Source organism: Solea senegalensis, linkage group LG10 (genome assembly GCF_019176455.1).
Source record: "Solea senegalensis isolate Sse05_10M linkage group LG10, IFAPA_SoseM_1, whole genome shotgun sequence".
Lineage (NCBI taxonomy): Eukaryota > Metazoa > Chordata > Actinopteri > Pleuronectiformes > Soleidae > Solea > Solea senegalensis.
The window spans coordinates 921,963-944,171 of record NC_058030.1 but is presented as its reverse complement, the minus strand read 5'-3'; the positions used below and the strand labels follow the sequence as shown (position 1 = coordinate 944,171).

Here is a 22,209-nt window from a genome sequence, read left to right as displayed (position 1 = left end):
ATCATGCAGAGAGGAAAAAAGGAAATGTAAATTATGATGACTTGTTTAACGAGATTAGCATGGCAACACTGCAAGTATGATTTCAAACACCCCTCCCAATTGACACCCACACACATGCACACACACACACACAGAGTTGCACGGAAAGGAGTGTGTGACAAACTTGCCGGCGCCCCTCACAGAGTGACGCTATAGTTGATTTGGGAATTACAATTAGATTTATGATGTGGCTGCATATGGCTGAGCTCTCGCTTTCTGTCTCTGAAACTGCTGCGATTGGCTGCAGCGAGCATCGGCGCCGTGGCGTATACACCACAGCACATTCATAATGTTTGGCATTAATTCACACACACACGAGCGTTGCACACACACACACACACACACACACACACACAAGAAGAGAGAGGGAGAGAGAGAGACAGAGAGAACAATAGGCCACATTTCCTGTAATAGGCCACCAAAATATAAAGACCAAGAGGAATAGTCCTTCTTATATATCTTGTGTACAGTGCTTTCCCATGGAAATCACCGCACATCTACAGTACAACTGATAACATCATAGAAATACTTGGTAAAACAAGGACGAAATGACAGATTGACTTACATTTTTATTCATTTATTATTATTATTTTTTTTGATTGTCTTTCTCACCAAGTTGTACTGACACTTTTAGAGCCAAAGCTGGCTAATAAATACAATGAAATGTTAAAACGCACAATTGAATTTCAAATACAATACTCATCACAAAAAAAAAACAAAAACAAAAAAACAACGCGTGTGACAATAAAACCTGTATTGTGTTTCTGCAGGTCACAACTGACAAGAGCATGAGGTTACCTTTCTGAAGATCAGAGGTGATGTGACTACTTTAGGCAACAAAATGTATTTAAATAAATGAAATGATTCTAGAGAAAATGGCAATGGCAGTTTACTGGTGCTCGACATGTACAAGGCTTCCTCGAGAGCACAAAGGACTTTTGACTGTTCTAATTTAGCGTGATGAAAATTAAACAACTTCACATTAGTCAATACTAAAAAAATGAAACAAAAAAAACATACAACTCATATCCAGTGCTTATGATGCGTACAACACTAACATGAGGCTTATTTCCCTGTGATGCAAGCGAAAACCAATGTTTAGTCCCAGCTTGTGAAGCTTTACCAATCAAAAACTCCAAGATATGGTCATGAAGAGAAATATGAAGTCAGCTAAACGGAGCACCCAGAAACCACCTGAAGACGCAGGTGCTCAAAATGGAAACCTTTTAAGTTGAGTGTGGAGAAAAGAAATATGTGTCTCCAGAGAAAGATTGTGACATGTGAGTAAAATGGAAGAAAAAAAAAAAAGCGTGCAAACGCAGCATGGTGCTGACACCAGGATGAAAGAGGAACACCAGACTGTGGAAAAACGTGTGTGCTCTGACCAGGCTGCTTGTGAAGAAGAAGCTGAGGGAAAAGATGCTACTTTTATCTTTTCCATCATTCTTCTCTTCATATTTCACTTGTCATCAAAATATACATGCGACGTAAAATACCTATTTGACCCCTTTGTAACTATATATAAATTATTATTATTAAAACACCACTTTGATGTTTCGGTCGATGCTGAGAAGACATTTATAAAATATGAACAAGTTAATAAAATATGAACATTTTGCACATGTTTGTACCAATTTAAAATACAAGTCAAAACAGTAAAGGGATCCAGAATATTTCAATCTCGTATCCTACAGTATAATATCTTCTATTTCTGTTCTTGCACTGTGTTATGATGCTGAATGAACAGTCTGTGAAGGTTCAATGCTTTTGAGACTGATCTGTATGTCTGGCCAAAAACATATCTTTGCCTTTAGATCAATTATTGTCAGATATGAATGGTAAATGTTAGGGTTCCACACTGTGCCGAAACTTTGCTGCACAATGTGTTTGGCCTCGAGGAACTTTGGGCATTATGGTTTCTGAAAGCACCAACGCAGTGGAATAGACGAGCAGTCTGCCAGAGAGCTACACAAACTGTGCATTCTTGTGTTTGTGTGTGTGTGAGAGACAGAGAGACTGAATGACTGAGCGAGTGTGATGAAAACACATTGTCCCTGAGCTCTGGCTGAGACTGGACCGGAGGGGGAGCCAGCAGTTACCAAGCAGGAACTCATCTCATCAGAAAGGAAAAAGCTGATTGTGTAAGACTTTTTTGCAGCACTGTAACTTAAGACTAGAACATCCCAAGTGAATGTGAATGTAGGTTTGGCACATTTGAAGTAAATTTGTATAATGTCTGGGTACTTCAGTTATTAATAATAATAACGATAATAATAATAATAATAATAATAACAATGATAATAATAATAATAACAATAATAATAATAATAATAATAATAATAATAATAATATTAATAATAATAATAATAATAATAATAATAACAATAATAATAATAATAATGTGATATAAGGGATTTAGTTCCTTTCATTGACAGTCTGTATATTCCTACCACTTGTTGTGTATGAAAACAAAAAAAACAAACAAAAAAGAAACACATTCACAAGCTGGCACGTCATACCTGAGCTGGGATATTTAAAAAAAAAAGAAAGGAAAAAAAATGTCATGTAAGCAGTTTGTCAGAAAAAAAAGAAAAAAGAAGAAGATGTAAATGCACTGTATTTGTAAGAAACAAAAGTAAGACTATCAGATTACAAGAGCTAGGGTTTATATTAAACTTTTCAAATTTCAAGTCCAGAGTTTGTACAGGCAGAGACCTGTCAGACAAAAGTCTATAGACAACAAAACAACAACAAAAGTCTAAAAAAACAAAACAAAAATCTAAAAAGTAAATACATAATGATAAAAACTAAATCACTCCTTAAACATTTAAGACCAAATAGCCGTTGAAGACCAATTCCTGATGCTTCAAAATCCATGCATGCTCTTTACAAACCACACAACGATGTGTTTGTCGTTCATTTGTTCTTCGTCCCATTCTCTCTCTCACTCTCTCTCCCCTAACTCTTGTTCACTCCTATGAAGATTGTCACCGTGTAGAAACTGAAGTTCATCGTCAGCTGAATGCATGTCACGTTCTTCCCAGCAGCCCTCTCCTTCAACTGGACATCCATTAGTACATTGTCCAAAAATGTTTTCAGCGTTTAGTTTAAATCCTGTCATGTGGGCATGCTCAGTGCATGACACAGCACGTCCTGAAGAGTTGCCTGGAGGTCTCTGTAATAAACTATGTTTTAAAAAGTGTTTCTGCGTATAACAGGAGTTTTTTTTTTCTTCTTCTTTTTACAACTGGCACCCTGAGCACACTCAGTTGGCACTGACGGCTTCCCGTGTCTCGTGGTCACTGCTATAGTCTGACTTGGGCTCATCTTCAAAGTCATCGTACATGTCCATGTCATCATCTCCATTGGTGGGATCGCTGGGCATATCCAAAGCTCGGACTCCACCGCCGTTGCTGCCGCCACCGCCGGGCTCGGTCTTTACCCCATACGTGCTCTGAATGACAGGGATGGCTGGTTCGGGGCTGACCGAGTTGCTGGAGCAGTCCGAGGTCAGGTGTGGGGATGGTGTGGCTGCTGTTGCCATGTTTATGGCACCTGGGTAAACTCCACCTGGGCTGTTACTGAGAGGAATTGATGGCTGGGGCCTGACAAATGAGGAAAGGAGAAAAGAAGGTATGTCAGTATGAAAAAGTATAAAAAAAATATTCCAATATTCCAATTATGAGTGACTGACACTGCAGTCCCTGCAGCCATGCTATTAGCACTGATAAAAAGATTGCATGGAAGAGACTGCGAGAAAGAAAGAAATCACCATAGGTCATAGAACAGTTGACGTATCAATTGCCGATGGTACAACAAGGCTGACAGCTTGTGACAGATTGGATTGTGATTCATGATTCATTTAAAGCTTTGAACAAACCGCTTTGGAGCAAATATTCATTCTGAGGCCACTTAAGTTAACGGCAAAGCTTCTCCCCTGGTCGGGCATGTGCTAACACAGAGCTCTCCCTGCCAGCTCACAGCAGCAGTGTTAACTAAATAACCTGTGGAGATACAGATGGAATGAGGGTTAAAATGTGCTGTCACTTTCCTTACCTAACAGCTCTCTCCCTATTCTGTCTCCTGCAACAATTACCGCTGTGCACCCAGACAGGCTCATTTACACATTACATTCTTCAAAAACATCACACAAGAGCCAGAAAATGGATTGTGTACTGGCTACGAGAAGCTATTTGATTAGCGTTTTGATTGAAATTCCAGGCCTTAAGAATTATATGCTTTTTTTGCATTTGCTTGACCACACACAGTAAATGTGGCATTTAGCTTGTGACGTCGGCTTCACTCTTGTTCCCCTTCAAACATCTGCTTACATTTCATATTCCACTATGTCTGTCTGTGTCCAATTTCACCGCCCGCAAGCGCCCGGCATTGTCCTAATTTAATAAATGACAAGCTATTAAAAATCGCTCCTATTCAAAGCCGTGGCCTCTGGTAAATCCATCTCAAACACAGGCCACTGTGATGGCTTTAAACACATCCATGGCTGGTTCCTATTAAGACAATGCCACTGTTATTCCCCTTGCTGTGTTCACTACACACTAAAAATGTTAAGCTCTTCAGAAAGCGTTTAAAGGGTTTTGCAAATAGAACCACAAGAGACTCCGAGAAGGAACCTTTCATAAAGGGTCTATAAACCCTGATTGTCACTCAACACACAAACCTCAAAACTAATGCATCTTAAGTTAAGAATCTTCAAGTGTTGTATCTTTATATATTCATACTGACAAGTGGACTGAGGGGTTAAAGTGTCAGTCATGGTCTCTTTAAACAAGACACAAGATCTTTGATCATTGTGTCTGTCAATGCACAAAAGCCACTCTAATACGCAAAGTCTCTTTTTACATTGTATGTGCAGTAAAGGACATTTCTGTCAAAAGAAAAGAAAAAAACACTGCCTACCTTACACTTAAAACATATCTGTGACAGAATTAAATCACAGTAAAGAGACAATAAGTGTACTTTGTTGTATATGTTGAGGAAAAAGACAATAGCTGAGGGTTTCACCCCCATCAGAACCTTAGGAAGGAAACAAATAGGCTGAGTGAGTGGGCCCTTGTTTATGGAGTTTAAATTATTATTATTAGTGGTATCATTATTATGTCATTTCGAGGCTGTGACATGTTTAATGGCCAAATGTAAAATTCAGTACAGCATCCGCATAAGACTGCAGCTCTCGGAGGACAGCTAGGACAGGGACAGCTTTTCTACTCACCCCACAAAAAATTGCCTCATCTCCTGACGCCGTGACCGCATCAACTGTTTGTACTCGCCGATGCGCAGCTTTTTGCCATCAATGATGCAGGTTCTCTTGGGCCGCGGCTTGTATTTGTAGTTGGGGTATTTCTCCAAGTGGATCTTGCTTAAGCGCGCCTGCTCCTCGTAGTATGGCTGTTTCTCCTGGTTGGTCATGGCTTTCCAACGGGAGCCTGGAGCAAACCATTGAGATTTTAGTTTGAGAGATACAGTTGGAGCAAAAAAAAAAAAAAAAGTGTTGTTGTTAAAACAGATGAAATCTGCAATCAATTATTAATCCAACAATACAAACATACTGGAATGTCAGCTGCAAAGGGTGCTGTTTGAAACCAGGAGTGGATTACACTCTCTCTCCTCTTAGACACATTGTGTACTTATCATTTTCTTTGGTTAGAGGACCCTCTGAACAAGTGGACAAGGCCATTACGACAGGAATGCAGGACATCTGTGCACTACTCTGACAACTGATTATACACACCGCACTGCTCCTCTGTTTATCAAGGTTTATCATAAACTACTCGTGTATTTTTGTGGCACAGGAAACAGGGGAGTTTCTTTAAGGCCACCCACTCCCAAAAGTCCAGCTGTGTTATTGTGTTGGGAAAACATGCATTGTACACATGTAGTTATTTACACATACACAATTGTGCACTGAGTTCTGCTCTGTCCTTGTTGTTCCATATCTGGAAAATTGCTGTGCTTGGTGTTCAGTGCCAGGAGGATCTCAGAGTTAACGTCTGACTGAAAACCTGACTATTAAACAAACACTTTTGCTATGATAAAATATTTAACATTGAATAATTATAATTTGAATTCTGTAACTGAATTCAAATAGTTTTTGCATCAAACAAATTAAAAGCCTTTTGGGAAAACACAAACCCTCCCTTTACCAGAGCCCAATCAAAGCTCTAAGTCAGTCAGACGGACGGACACACCTCAGAAGAAGCACTTTAATAATGTTGTTCAGGAGGAGCATTTACATGCAGAATACATAAAGCTTACTGGAGCACTGTGTTGGACAGTGGAGGTCTTGGGAACGTTACGCTCCACACTGTGTGAATGGGTATCTGTGTCAAGGAGGTCAGTATCAACACGGTTGCTTTTAAAGTGAATGCATCCATCACACGAGTCAGGCTGACACAGTGGAGCTCTGTGTGTGCAGAGTTCCAGGTTGTAAAACACTAGACCTTCTTATAATCCACAGAATATAAGTAAGAAACCCTGTGAACTGTAGAAATAAGACCTTGAAATCATCGAAGGGTGTGAGGGATTATCTGTCAGAGCCATACTTTGATCAAGATAGTGTAGTGTCTTTTTGTTCAGTAATTGTGGGTGTTAATCTATAATGAATCTGTAAAGAATACACAGTACATTGTTTTTTTTCCTCATAAAAAATAAAATGTGCTTAAACCTTGCCTGGCATGAGCCAATTCATATTTGTGTAATATTTGGGTTTTCAGTTTACAGTATTTTAAATGTCCATTGTGTGTAATTAACAGTCACAGAACAGACCAACATCCAATCAAAGCTAAGGCCGATGTAGACGGAAATGAGCTGTTGATAACGTGACTGTCTTTTTCTATTAGGTTAAAAAAACATACTGTTCAATTGCAGATGAAATCCCTGTTTAATCACAGTCAAATTCACACCTTAAATATGTGAACTACGCATGAGGTAGATATTCCCACCCGGAGATGAATATAAAAAGAAACAGCGCATCAGTGATCAGAGAATACGATTTAGGATTTGTATTTCATGTTACAAATCCTCTCTTTCTCCTGCCGATCATGCAGCTAAGAAATCTCACCGAGTATCTTGCTGATGTTGGAGTTGTGCATATCCGGGAACGTCTGCAGGATCTTCCTCCTCTCGTCTTTAGCCCAGACCATGAAGGCGTTCATGGGCCTCTTGATGTGGGGCTCGTTGTTGTTCCTGCCTCGTGCCTCCCTGAACACGCGTGCCTCAGTGATGTTACTCCCTGTGTGAAACAAAGAAAGGTCACTTACTACGTGTCTATCACCAAGATGTTCATCTTCCATACTTTCACACTTTGAATGCACATAACAGGACAGATAAGAACACCCTCGTGCTGTTGGGTTCTTCTCTTCTCTCGTGAGGCCCCCGCGTGCCGTCTTGTAAGAGGATGTATAACAAAAGTCTGACGGGGGTCTTGCAGGGATGCCCCCGACATGCTCACACAAACAGATAGTATCTCAATGCATATGCTCCCATATTTACTTGTCTCAGTCTAAACTAAGCCACGATGAGCTCTCTTCAAGCCCTCATTGCCCGTAAACAGTGGTGCTTTATGAGAAACAGGTGGGCGGTGTGAAAGAAAGACATTCTCACACTCTCACACGCAGAGAAAGCCACAACGTCAGTTTAGTAAAGTAAAGTTAATTTTATTGACAAATTGACCACCTGTTTTTCTTTGTGTGTCTTACTGTCACAAACACTAGCTGTGGAAATAAGTGGGAAAATTCTGCTTCATGTCTTGCACTTAATAACAGCGAAATTGTCTTTAAGAGCATAAGATGTTGACGTTGAGCATTCTGTTTAGCTCTGGAGAGTATCCTTCACCTTCCTGTCCTTCTAAGCTTCCTGAGGAGGACAATAAATATTTGTGTTTGCTAAATACATGTATGTTCTAACTCTCTGGCAGCTGCCTTCAGCTACACCGGAGCTCTGAGATATGAGGTCAGCAGAAGCAGGGCCTCTTCTTTGTGGGGCCCACAGAATAAAGAGCCACTAGTATTTTAGTACCTTAAGACTCCTTTAACCTCCCCTTGGTCCTCCATTAACTTTCCTTTTTGTTGTTGTTATTTTGCAGTGATTTCTTTATTTCCGCAGATTGCCAGCTACCAGCATTGGCAGTGCTTACCATCTAGATCTTCTGGTCTTGTCAGGTCAATGACTCGGTGGACCATTTTCCCAGCATCCTCTCCAAGCTTCCCCAGGTGCTGGCTCAGTGTCTCATAGTGCAACCTCTCCTGCAATGTGAGAAAAGATTACGAAGGTCAGTGAAAAAAAAAAAAGGCTGCTTGGAATAACTTTGATGGTAATGACAATAATTCTAATTGCTGGGTTAAACTGCAATGGACAAATGTCAAGCTTCAAAACCACACTCTTCAAATTCAAACCAATTAACTTTGCAAGCAGCTTTACTACTTTTGTTTCTTACAGTATCCAAGGGAAATGAGTAATGGGGTTGTTTGATTATGATTAGCTAATAGTCAAGTCCAAGCTACTTCAAAGTTGTGCTAATCATCAGTGTCTTCCTCAGTCTCTTACGCAGTCCATTTCTGCATTTCTGTCTTCTTGCCTGCCACTCCACTTCTGAGACATATAACTCCAGCCATCAGCCTGCCTTGGGGCCTTCCAGCTAAAATTACTGCACCACACTCCCAAACTGTGGTGGAAAACATCGAAGCGTCCACACAGCTACCGCACATCCACGCTCCTCCTTTATTCTCTCTCCTCTCCGCTCTTCTCGTCCTCTGCCCTCCCTCCCTCCCCCTTCCTCTCTGCTCTCCCAGCTCTCCACCTTTTTCTGGTGACAGAGGCATTTTGTTTGACGCAAGGAATGGTTGGTGGATGAAGTCATGCCACGGTAGCCGCTGGCAGAGTTGGTGGAACTTAAGGGTTGATGTGTGTGTGTGTGTGTGCGTGCGTGCGTGTGTGTGTGTGTCTGTGTTTATAGATGAGGAGTCGGCGCGGGCCAATGTCAGCACTACAGCAGGGCTGTAATCAGGCCCACCACAGAACATGTGCCTGGGCAGTGCCATGCTCACCGCAGGAAGCAACTGCCTAACAAAGGAGTAAAGAAAAGAGAGAAAAAGGGAATGACAGAACGAGATAGAGAGCACAAAAAGAATATAGTCTGAAATCCAAGTGGAAGTCCTCTTAAAGTTTGTACTGCTAAACAATGGACGGGCGAAAAAAGGGTTCGCTCATGATGAGGCTGTCAGACATGTGTCTCTGACCGCCGGTTTGCTTTGCTGTTGAAGATTCCATTTTCAAAAAGGATACTAAACACGGCTACTTTTGCATAGGTGTTTTGTAAAGCATACTTTTTTAAACATCCTGAGTAGTTTCAGACTTGGGAATATTGCTGGTAAATGGAAGGAGACCAGTGGAAAACTAACGCAGGGTAAAGTCAAGGTTTTGGAAAATGGACCAGGACGGCATCAATAGAGGTAGACGGATCCAAAGTACAGATTAACAGCAGACCTGGGTCAAAATGTGCAAATATTCCCTGCGGTTGGTCTGCTTTGGTGTACTTGAAAGGTCTTGTGGCATATGCAATAAGGAACCGTCTTTGCTTTGTTTAGTCAAGATTGAAATAGGTCTGGCTTGTGTGGATGCTGGTTTGATACTGGAAGGCTGCCTCTGGAGCAGCACGAGTTGATGTTCTTTGATGTCAGTCCATTTATGTTGTGTCCACTGTTAAATTCATCCTCTTCATCACAATGAACTACCTGCTTTAATACAATCACTGCTCAGGAAGTTCTGGTGAAAAGAACCACTCAGGGAAATATAAAATCTAACTTGCCCAAGCAAAAAGAGCCCTTGAATAAGAACATGACTAACCACAGACTTAATGACACGAAATACAGACAAAAAATAAAGGAAATTTCGAAAAGAATTCAAGTTCAATCATAAAAAAAGGAGCATTCCTTTTTTTTTTAGCTGAACAAATAAGTATGGCACTAAACAAATCAAATCTGTGCTGCTACATTATTTTGGACAGACTATTGCTTTCACTGGTGCTGCTGAATGTATATTTCTAAATTTAAGAGACATCCTACTCTTTCTGTTCCGCCTGGTCTCTCCATGTCTAGGCATTTGCTTCGCTCCACTGTTGCTAGGGTAACGCTCTAAACTTTGCTGCACTTTTTTTTTAATCCACACCGTATTGAGCTCATTACCACAGTTACAACTCGCCCACTGCCAGCACGGCTTGCCTCCAACTGACCCGCAACCGTTTACTGTCTCCTCCTGGACCAATCAAGTTTGGCAACCTACTCAGTCTCCCCTCGTCAGTGTTCCCTCTCTCCTCCCCATTTTCTTCATCTTTCTTTCTCTCTTTCCTTCTCCACACTTTGCTGTGTGTGTGTCGATAGAGCTGTCAGTCAGCTCTGTTCTGTTTTGATTTCTCCTCCCCTGCTTCTCCTTTTCACCATTCCACCTATTCATAGCCCTTAACACCCAACAAGCAACCCTCCACCCTTTAAGGCTCTAATCCCAAAGACGTAGACACTCAACAGTCTATTTGCAGGTGCCAGACTCAGCTTTGTAGTATACATTATTATAATGTATATCATTCAGGCTTCAAATACAGCAACATTACGTCGACCTTTAATCAAGACTTGGAACTGTCTGAGCTGTGGGGTTCACAGGCCAGCCTCCTACAAAGACCAAACTCACCAGTGGAGCCAATATAAACATCTATACAACCATTTCCTCCCTCCCTTCCTCCTCCCAGACTTATTCTGCTCAACACAGTTCAACACCGGACAGACCAAAGACACATCTCCAAGACAGACCATGTGAAATTTCAGAGTAAATATAAAGTATTTTGGACAGCTTGGAGAACTCCAAACTTTCCCCGATATAAACCTAAGTAAAAGTGAAGTTGTCATAAAAACAATACATTTAATGGTCAAATTAGGATTAATAAAAAAGTGTCTGGCAAAAACAGGGCTGTGAGCACAAGTGAGCCCCCAAACTTTTGTCTGTGTAGCCAGTGAAGGATTTACTGTCAGTTTTGGCAGATTAAGGCAGGGTTGTTGTTTTTTTTGGGACAACTAAGACAGTGAAAATATGAGAGTATGTTATGTTACAGGACAATTGAGAATCAGATAAGTGATTGTGTGAGATTAGCTACCAAAAGGGGTGGAGGGGAAAAAACGGGTCCTTCTAATGTATCCTGAAGTTTTACCTGCTGAGCCATAGCCCACCAACCCAAATTCATCTGAAGACAAGAATAAGACGTCTATATTTTGTCATGCTTTATTCTACATAAACTTCACTATGTCACTCTTTTGAGATACAGTATATCACCATGCAGAACAAAAGATTCTCACTTATATTTAGTTTAGTGAAGATCTAAACTCTCAGAAACCTGGTGTTTGCCTTTAAATGGGCTTCAGGAGTGTTTGTGGCTGTTTGGATGAAAGAAATGTCCACTGTCCATTTTACACACACACACACACACACACACACACACACACACACACACACACAAACATGAACACACCCACAGTGTTATACACAGTGGCTATTTTAGTGAGCTTTGGCAGCCGCAGGCCAGCTGTACGCAACGTAAGCGTAAGGTGATACTCAACAATGCCACTAACTGGCCAGGCCGCTTGTGTGTACACCAGCTATAATGACATTAACATGGCCAAGGCCAGTACTGAGCCACGATGGACACACACACACACACACACAGAAGCTCAGGATCAGTTTCAGCTCTTACCAAAATGTTGATGGCATCTATGTTTAAAATGAATACTGTGGGACGAAAATACACAAACAAGTGAAATAATCACAAGACAGACTCAAACACCACCACCACCACCACGGCGGCTGCTGCCTCTGGGTTGAATGTGCATTGACAACAAATAGCTCAACATTCTATATGACTCCAGAATACCACTAAGGCTCATTCCAAAGACGCCAAATGTGCTGTATTCTTACAGTGTCGTAAAACAAGAAGACTTGGGCACAGCTTCAAGAGTCTCAAAGGGAACGATTTAAGTAACAACTGTATTTGATGAAGAGAAAACAACACACAAATCCAAGGTAAAGAAAAAGAGAGCTGGTCCAGTTGCCTCCCGAGGTGGAAGGGGTGAGTCACACTGTCAGCATCCAGCAAGTTCCATCCATGAATTGTTTAAGACAGAGCAAAGCCTTTAAGAGCTTGAGAAAACGCACACACAAATTCTCCGTCCCAAAGAAAAATTTATGCATTCAAAGTTAAGAGAAAGAGTCTTTGAGCTGCTGTTGTTAGGTGACGAATAACAAAATGGCAACAAACACCAAGGCCTGCTGCCTTCCTCAAACCGGACACAATTACTTTGAGATGTTCAAAATCCGCTTTTTATTAGGGGGCGTGGAGCTTCTTGTTCTTATAGAGCTGCAGAATATAGGCCGACAGAAGTGCACAGGACTGGCCCTGTGATGCGCTCACCTCAATTTGTGATCATTTCAAAGTAAACGTTTCGTAAAAAGCTCTTTTAAGCATACATTTATTTTGGGAAATGATTGTGATTGTTTTGCCACACCTGCAGTAGATGAGTGACATAACATTTTAACAACAATTTACAAATATAGGCAGTTGAATAATTGATCTTCATGGGCTATATTTATGAGTGTTTACTAGTATAATTACTTAAAACTATCCACTTGGGACTGACAGTAAGTACACCAGTGTTATATTTATGCCAAATATTGGATGTTTTCCTACTGAAAATGCAACGCAAACAAGTCCAAAATATTCAAAACAGCCTATCCTTGGAGTGCACCATTCATGACCTACTTGGGGTTGGTGGGTTCAAAGACTCCACCCCTAAAATATTTATGCATTCCTCACTCCGCCTTCTCCTTCTCCTCGCAAGCAACATGGGATCAGTCGGGCAGGAGAGCCCATTTAATCGTCTTCCTTATGTGACTGAAATTCTCATCCTTGGAGTATGTGATTGGCTGATTAGACTGACTGAAGATGTTTTGAAATATGGATTTCCCTCTGGACATGAGATCCTGGTACAAAGGCCCTGTCTCCTTCACCCCAAGGGAAAGGGATGAGCTGGGGTAAGAGGTGAATATGGAAGGGGGGGGTCTCTTCCCTAAGAAAGACCCTTTAATTGGGCTAAACCCTGAGGCCGGGATCCCCACTCCAGGGCAAGTGGAGAGCCAGAGTCCATAATACATAGGCATGACATGCACACACACACACACACTTCGACTCTCACACACATACACTGATGTTAACACCATCTCCTCTTCAAAAAAAAAACAACAAAAAAAAAAAACACTCACTCAGTCTCAGTTAAGGCAGGCACACAAACACAATCACACGCCAAAACCATCACTTGTCATTGGCCCAGCTGCTCCCTCTTCAAAGCTGTTAGCTTCTGGGTGGCCATGACGATGAGAGGAGAAAAGAGAAGTTCTCAAAAACTGCAGTCTCAGCCAAAAGACACTAAATATCATCCATGAATATTCTTAAGACTCGTGCATGAGCTGAAGAGAAACCTTTAACAGCTGGTCAAAGGAATTTGGACAACTAAATAGGTGTGTGTGCGTGTGTGTGTGTGTGTGTGTGTGTGCGTGTGTGTTCCATAGATCTGAATGGCAATCTTCCTGCTTCTCCTTTTCTCACCTCATTATTCTTCATGCTCTGACGAAAGGGAGAAGTTGTGATACCACACTGTAAAAAATATATTTTACAAGTAGAAGTTCTTGTCATTTATTTATTTTTTTTAAATGTAGTATCTCACAATATTGTATTCAACAAGGCTGAATCTGAATTATAGCAACACTTGCTTCACGCTCACGATGCAGCAGGTAAACTATGGTGGAGGCCCAGCGTGAAAAACTGCTAAACCTTAACATTAAATTACAATGACCAAATGGTAATAGTATGATAATAATTTAGTAACTGGGAGGTTATGTTATATGTAATAGAAATTTGAATGCAATTTCCTGCCTTATAATAGTAATGGTGTGGTTAATAAAGAGATAATATTACAATAATACCATGTTATTTCCAAAGTAATATCCAGGTAATAGCTTAGTAATCAGTGTACTATGACAATGACAATGATTGTGATTTAAAATACATCCTCATACTATAACTTCCTTAATATGTATATATATATATACAGGCGTAGATGTTGGTTTATGCATTCGGAGCCACGAGTCTCACTCACTCACTCATCACCACTGCTTTATCCTCCACAAGAGCCACGAGTCTTTCTATCCAAACTTCATTCAGTTCATGTGATTCTTATAGATCTTAAGTGTTCCTGTGCATGTTTGTATGTTGCTGCATGTGACCTGTCTATCCCGCTAACCTTGTTGCCATTGTTGAGGGTCATGCTGCTGAGGGCAGACAGCTTGGCCTCCAGACTCTGGTGTCCTGACTGCTGCTGCTGTTGGTGGAGCTGCTCCCTCTGGATCTGCTCCCTCATGCTCCTGGCCTCCTGGATGGCCTTCATCACTGCGTCCTGGTCCCCAAACGCTGTGGAATTTAGGCTGGACAGGATGTCTGGGGAAGGGAGAACATAAAAAGTGGTAAAAGTGTATTCTCCTTGGCTGACATGACAGAAACGTGACAATTTAAGTAACTGGTTTGATCCAATTTGACTGACAATAGTCAGTGGCAGCAATGGGAGCAGCTTCAAACTGTCATTATATTCTGAATCAAATGACTCTTACTGCTGTGGCATCAACAGATACTTCAAATTAGTGACAAAAGGACAGAGAAAAACACAAAGAGAGAAATCACGAGACCATATATATGAAATGAAATCTCACAAATACGTGGTTTCCTTAACCAGACAGTTTTAAGCATGATGATGACTGGAAATAAGACATGTTGAAGGGTGACGACCTTTTTTAATCCATTTGCACTAAGGTGTATGGCACAGATAATCTGTACATTAAATGGCACAATTATAAAATAGTTTGAAGACCCCAGCTTGGTGCTTATGTGTGATTTCCCACTCCTTCATAAACACTACTGAGCTTTGAAAATGACCTCATATCAAGTGCCGAAAACATAAAAAAAAGCTCACAATAGCAAATTCTTGTTATAATGACATTGTAAAAAAATAAAAATAAAGAGATTATCCAAATCTCTTATCAGACCCAAATGTTGCTCAAATTGTTTTCCAGTCCACTTGTTACCAAACACGACACAATCTCCTCCCCCTTGTTTATGTGCTTCACACGTTTTGAAGCCAATGCTCATTTGAAGGAAAAAAGAAATAAAAGGATGCAAAGTTTCCGTTGCCCTACTCGTTTAATTAGCACACAAGTAGGAAGCACTGCATGCTTGGGTGGCCGTTAAAATGGGCAAAAAATAACTTTGCAAGGAACACAAGTGACGCGTCCTCAAAGCCACTCCAGAAGAGCGGGTGAAATTGTTTTCTGGGGGGAAATAATGAGAGGCTTTAGATTGGCCTTAATAACAGATAGCAGAGGTAGGGGCATAAAAGGTCTAGCGCGGGCAGACAATGATGTGAGGAAGCTCTTAAAAACCAAATAACGTGTGCTGGGTTTCACTGCTTCCGCTGCTGGGGTTTTCATTGGGGCTAAATACAGGGCTTTGGACTCCTGTAAAAACACACACACACACACACACACAAACAAACACTCGCACACAGGTCTCCTCATGGGGTTGAGGTGTCTGCAGTCTATCAGGCGCATGCAGCTCTGCTGGGTTTGTCTGTGTGTGGCAGGGAGGAGGGAGGTGTCTGGGTGGCTGATGGTTTTCTTTTCTCTATGTGAGGGGAACAAAACATTTTACACTAGATCGGGGACATGTGTGTTCGGGGCGGATGTACAGTTTAGATGTGGACAACACAGCGGTTATATGTGTGTTTCTGTGTGAGAGAGCACTTACGTATACAACTGTATCAATTCAGTATTTGCCTTTGTGTCGTGAAGCAGTCTGATCGGTCGGTGAGGCCTTTGCTTCTGCTTGTTTTAGGTAGAGTGGTGGTGGTCTGGTTGACCCAGTTAAAAGAAACTGTTGCTTTTACTTGTTACCTACCAAGAGAGGTGTTCCTGCCCATGTGGGGGGTAGGGCTAGGGATGCAGCCCTTGCCCATGCCTGTAGGGCTGGTCTTACTCCCAGAGAACAGACTCTGTGTTGGGGATGCTGGGGAGCGAAGAGCCTCAGCTGTCTTAGGCCTGGCGGAGAGGTTCAGTGGCTGTGTGGATCCTTCCTCCTATGGGTGGCACAAATGTGACATGCTGAATGAACATGTATCCAGATGGAAGTGAAAAAGGACATTTCAACATAGCCGCTCAATAAATGCTTTTGTGTGGCATTTATTTGTGGTTCTGAGATCCGCTTATACACTTGAGTTGAGGTTGTGGAGCAATATTTTCTGGAGTGTGTCACGCACCATTGGATGGGACAAATGAAAGTGCAAGTGATAATCATTTCTAGACAAACAAAAATGTGACCAAGTATCTACAGAAACCTCTCATTCCTGCAGCATTATTCATTCCTATATACATAATTAGTTGTTAATTCACCAGTAACTTTATTTAGGCAAAAACTAAATGTTCATGACAATGTTAATCCACATGAGGAATCCCTGGAGTGAACTCCTGCACATCAGAGCAGCCTAACGCAGGCTCCTCTGCTGACAGCAACCTCTTGATGAACGTGGAGCTACTTTGAGAGATGTTGAGAAGGGACGGAGTTCAGGGCGGCTGCATCGAGCGAGGGGGAGGGGGAGGGGGAGGGGGACTGGGCCACGGGTGACATGCCAAAGTCAGGGGGTGGGCTGAGCATGTGTGGGGTTTAGCAGAGGGTGTGGGGATTGGAGGAGATTGCAGGGCACAGCACTACTGTTTGAGTGTGGTGAGCTCTGACGCCGGTCTATTGTGACGCCGGTTGCAGCTGTGCCCCACACACACATGTGGCTTCCATTACTGCCTCGTCGTCAAGTAAAGATGAGGCGCGCGCTCTCTCCAATGAAGGGGTCTGGACTCCTGCCAAACAGCAGCCAGCTCCAGTGTCAGTTTGTGTATCTGCGTGTGTGCGCATCAGTGTGGGACTTTTAAATAAGCACTTTCTAATCAAAGGTGAAGAGTTTAGAACAATGTTTCTTTCACTTTTACTTGCGCTGATATTCGTCACGTTTATTTATCTTGTGTGGTTCCCTATCTTTCATGATCTGAACTCACTCTTTCCTTTGTCCTATTATATTCTTCTACTTCATATATCCCTGCTTATAAGAACATGAAGTTACTGCATCTCTGTGCTGGGACTTGAACATGTTATTTGTTACTTAGTGACAAGGACTCTTTTATGTAAAAAAATTAATAATAACGATCTAGGAATATAAACAAGGCGTTCAAGGCGCTTCAGGAGCAATACGTTCCGTGGGGGGAAAAAATGACTCCCTTTGCTGCAGTTTGACCTTTGTAAGGTAACAGAAATTTTACATGCACAAAATCGCAATGACACACTAAAGGGCAAGCAAAAGGACAGGCAAAATTCAAAAAGCATAATAAAGGCACTTTAAAGAACTTACTCCACATAAATCATTTCACAGAATCATTTGCATCGGCTAACCTTAATATGAGTGATAGGACTGCAAGCCCGCTTCTCATTCTTCAAGGCAGAGGGGGAAAGGGGACCAGAGGAGTTGGGAGCTTGCGGGAGGGGAGTCATCTTGGCTCCTGGTGAGATCTGCATGCTTGCCAGCTGGGCTGCATACAGCTGCTGCAAAAAGGAAAGAAACCAGCAAAACCATCAGGCTATTAACATTGCTCGCCAGCAGCTAGTCAGTGGCTTTCCTCTTTCATTCTCTCCCTCTTTTCTTCTATGGGTGTGTGTCCGAGCCAAACACACACACACACACACACAGGTCGTATGGAAACAGATGTGCATGTACACACACACACACACTTCAATGTGAGTTTGACAGCAGTGTCCAACACCAATGGAAGAGGGAACGAGTATTCATCAGAAAGGAATTCCAACAAAACATTTTAATTTTAATTTTAAATGATATACAGTTCATCTGTGACAGTTATTCGTTCAACAGATGCTGGGAGCAGCTCACTTTAAATCAAGAAAAAAATGCAGATAATAATAACAGCAACGTCTTGTATCTTCTTTAATTTAATTTAATTTCGATTTTTTTGTCCTCACTACTGACAAACTGTGATACCCTCTGACTGACTGGTGCACACATTTGATAATACAATATGAAGAAACAAAACATGTTAGACGATGTCTGTCTCAGTATGAGTAACAATAGCCAGTTTCCTTCTTTTTACTATGTGAATCACAATGGAATAATCTGAGCAAATTAAACTGTTTTGTGTGGCCTTTTCAGTAGAGCTATGATTTTACAGGGCAGGTGTGTGAGATTTAGTTTTTTCAGCAGATATTGAATAACAATAATTATACATTGGTTTAAATTGTTGTTTTTATTAAAACAGAACAAGCCTTTTATATTTCGTCAGAGCACCGTGTTTTTAATGGACAAATTAAAGGTTGAAGTGATTACTGAGGGCTACCATAGGTTCTCCTAGGTTTCGAATGATAATTGCAGAATAAACTAAAATCAAGCATGAGTGTTAGAATACTTTATAAGAAACACTCGACAGCTCAAAAGAGATTCATCACCAATTTAAATCTGAAACAAAGACAACAGGGTACACCTATTTTCAAATGGGTGTAGTCACCTGTGAAAATACTATAAAAAAATATATAGAAAACTTAAATAAAAGACATGGAAGGTAAAGGGCAACTGCCTTTATGATTGAGTCAAGAACATAATGCCTTGAAAAAAACTGTAGGCCTACTGATTTTCCATCCAAGGTACTTAACAAAAATCAAAGAGTCAAATACTCGGCCCACAGTCCAGGGTCTTCTAAATCAGAGCGCGCTGGCCAGACAAACCACTGCCTGAAACCACTGTCAACCCCTGTCTAAATGCATTGGAGTGTGAGTGCTGGAGAATCAAAGAGCCTGTCCTCGGGAAAACCACCCAGACGTGGCTGGCCTTCACTTCAGACTCCCTCCTCTCCTTCCTTTCTACTTTCCTACTTTCCTAGCATTTTTCATTATTCTCACCTCATCTTTATGCCCCCACTTACATATCCGTCTTTCTTTTGTCCTCTTCTCTTTGAACTCCACTCACACTCTTGTTTTTTTCTTCTGTGTCTTTGTTTTGTTCCAAAATAATTCCTGATACAGTATCTTCTCCTCATCTTCATTTCCATCTCTGGGACTTTCTGTCTCTATTTTTGGTCTCTGCCCCCTCAGTCTAAAAGGCCCCCAATGTGTTGTGAGATCTGATTTCCCTGTAGTCAAAACTGCAAAGTCTCATGGGACTCAGACATCCAAAAGCAAAGAGAGAGCAACAGAGAAAAAGAGTAAGAGGGTTAGGGAGCGTTGCGCTGCAGACACATGAGACCACCGTCGCTTCACTGCTGAAGCACCAGCAAGGCTCAGCGGTCGGGGCCAGAGAAATTGGCTGGCCCTCTTTCCACTTCTCTCAGAGCGATATTAAACACAAACAGAAGGGGCCGAGCCGTTGAAACAAAGCCCTGATGTCACACCACTTATTTTCCTTGGAAGGCACCGGGAGTGCTCTGGCCAACCCCTGGCGATATGAGATCCCCGTAAGAATGTGCCTTGAATGGCTGGTGGTGAGGCCTCTCGCGTCAATCAAGCCAACCGCAGAGTTACTTCTGGTGATGCCTGATATTCTTAAAGCTCTAAGGGGACCAGGCGCTGGGGCAAACACACATGTCTTTGAGGTAAAACACACAGTTAAGATCTCTGCACACACACACACACACACGCGCACGTGCATATACACACAGGGTATTTTTTTTCTGCAAACACACCCACAGCTATTATGCTGTACCAACGATTCCATCAGCAGTTCTGCATAAGAAAGGGGAACTGTTGAACAAACAAAAGGTTGAAAGGAAGAGCTTTTACCTTTTTTTCCCCCTCCTGTTTCTTAAAGACAATCTGAGATTGATTGGTGACTGGGGAGGCCAATGTGCAGCGTAAACAACCCCAACTATAGCTCTGGCTATTCACTCAAACCCCAAGGGAAGACAATGCTGCAATTTCCTAAATTACAAATTGACAAAGAGGGCCTTAAACCGTGCCTCAGCTGTCACGACTATCTGACTGGCCTTTGAACGTTAGTGCTAATTTGACTGAAATCCAAATTATTAGCCTGTCATTTTTTATCCTGTTAATCACCAGCAGGGTTTTTTAAAAAAAAAAACAAACCTCGACCCGCTTTAGGATAATCTTTAAGCAAGCAAAAAGAAGTTGATGTTGTTGTGGTCTGAGTGTGGGCAGCGCCGTCTGGACCAATGTATTGCAGCCTGCCAACACCCTCTTCTGAGCTTAGACCATCCTGTCCCATTAGGATTGAGTGGAGAATCCCTTTAGCCAGCCTCTTTTAGTGTTGAGCTGCTATTGATCTTAGAGCACACAAAACGAATAAGGTTTCGTGTTTTTCAGCATGTTTGCAGGGGGAGGAGAAAGAGGCTGAAACAACTGCACTGAGGATGGAGAGGAAATGCAGCACTGGGATGGTGAATAGCATCCTAGTGGAAAAGACACACAAAAACAATGATCTCATTTCCAGATTTGTTTCATGGAGCGATTGCTTGGATTTTATGTCAAAAGCAGAAATCCATTCTGAATAAATTGACACGAGCATTTGATCCTCACCTTTGTCTCGAAAACTTAGGCACAGAAAAAGAAACAGGCGGAGCAGAAACAGACAGTGTGCAATGTCTTATGATTTCAACAAAAATGTCTGCTAAGCAACTGTATTTCCCTCACATTAGCTGTGCACAAAGGGATCCTTTCTTCAGCAGGAATCCACTGTTTGTGGAGGGGTCTACTCTGAAGCTCTGGAAACAATTGGCCTGAAAATATTTCCCACGCTGATAGCAGGAAATTTGTTCTATGAAAATTGTAGGGTCAGGTCATGATGGGTCGTGCACTATAGGTCAGATGTTGCCAAATATCTCTGTTAATGTCTCTTTGAGTAGATTTTTTCTCCAATTGATAAGGACATAAAGCAAAGAAATAGTCAATTTCTACAGTTTTCTGACACTAGTTTTCAGAAATGGGTCATCTCCTGAGCAGGTTAATGTTCACTGCCCTTACTGTATGCCAGTTCATGGCTACTTGACCATCATTGCCAGCCAGCTGTCTACAAGAGTCCCACAGGGTTCAGCTTAAAAACATCTGGAGCACAATGTGTTGGCCACAATATCTGAGCAGAGGTCTGACTTTTAAAAGTCCGATTCCAGCTGGTGTGTACTTGACTACAGTGTGTAACGTAGAACTAACACTGTGTAATTATGTATTCACAATGCTTTTTATAGGCTCAAACTGTACTGTACATACTGGAGAGGAGACATTATTAAATAAAGCATTACTGAGACTAATTACTGAAAAAACACAGGGGTGCTTTGCTACAGTGGAGTTTACAGCGTCTTACCAAAAAGCACACAATTTGTTAAATGTCAGCCAAAACACACACACACACACACACTGATTAACATGTCATTAATCCAACAACAGCAAGTTTACCTCACTTTGTACTTGTAATGTATTTCTATATAGATTTTTGGTAAAGTGAGTGCTGTCGTCCTTCACGTTAAACTTCACACAACAATCAGCGCAGAGCGCAAGAGTCCAAGGCAAATGTCAGAGACGGGTATCGTGCAAGAGTTAGATGTGATGAGAAAAATGAAATCAAAATCTGTCAGAAAACAGGTTTTCACGGCCACCATTGTCACTCATTTCCCAAAGGCAGGGCCCATAAAGAAAGCAGAGCCAGGGCTGAGAAAAAGAGAGGAATCTAATGTGGCACTACTGCGTAACCACAATGGCTATATGAAGGCCAAAGGGCTTAAGATAGTGCAGGATGTTGGAGCTATTCAAGTGGGATTTGATATATCAGAATCACATCTGTTCAGGGTTTACAGCAAATTTGGAAATAGATGGTGAAGACTGTCACCATATGAGAAGAAATGATGACACTCAAAGAGGCAGAGGTGCTACGTTAGACCTCAAAGTCTGTGATGATTTCAGGTGATGTTTGGACAACTTTACAGTAACCAACTGAGAAGATGTGAGGAACTGCAACT

At 41.7% G+C, this 22,209-nt stretch overlaps 1 protein-coding gene across 2 annotated transcripts in view; it reads right to left on the bottom strand.

The window, feature by feature from the left end:
- Window positions 1–2,688: 2,688 nt before the first annotated feature.
- Window positions 2,689–22,209, bottom strand: part of LOC122775655 (transcription factor SOX-6-like) — a 38,834-nt gene continuing 19,313 nt past the window's right edge. For both annotated transcript variants that reach the window (XM_044035718.1, XM_044035719.1), the window contains exons 6-12: window positions 17,636–17,785; window positions 16,097–16,274; window positions 14,394–14,587; window positions 8,195–8,303; window positions 7,121–7,291; window positions 5,273–5,486; window positions 2,689–3,644 (exon numbers count right to left, since the gene is read on the bottom strand). In XM_044035718.1, the coding sequence (XP_043891653.1) occupies window positions 3,305–3,644; window positions 5,273–5,486; window positions 7,121–7,291; window positions 8,195–8,303; window positions 14,394–14,587; window positions 16,097–16,274; window positions 17,636–17,785 (1,356 nt within the window). In that variant the 3' untranslated portion in view covers window positions 2,689–3,304. The remainder of the gene's footprint in view (window positions 3,645–5,272; window positions 5,487–7,120; window positions 7,292–8,194; window positions 8,304–14,393; window positions 14,588–16,096; window positions 16,275–17,635; window positions 17,786–22,209) is intronic.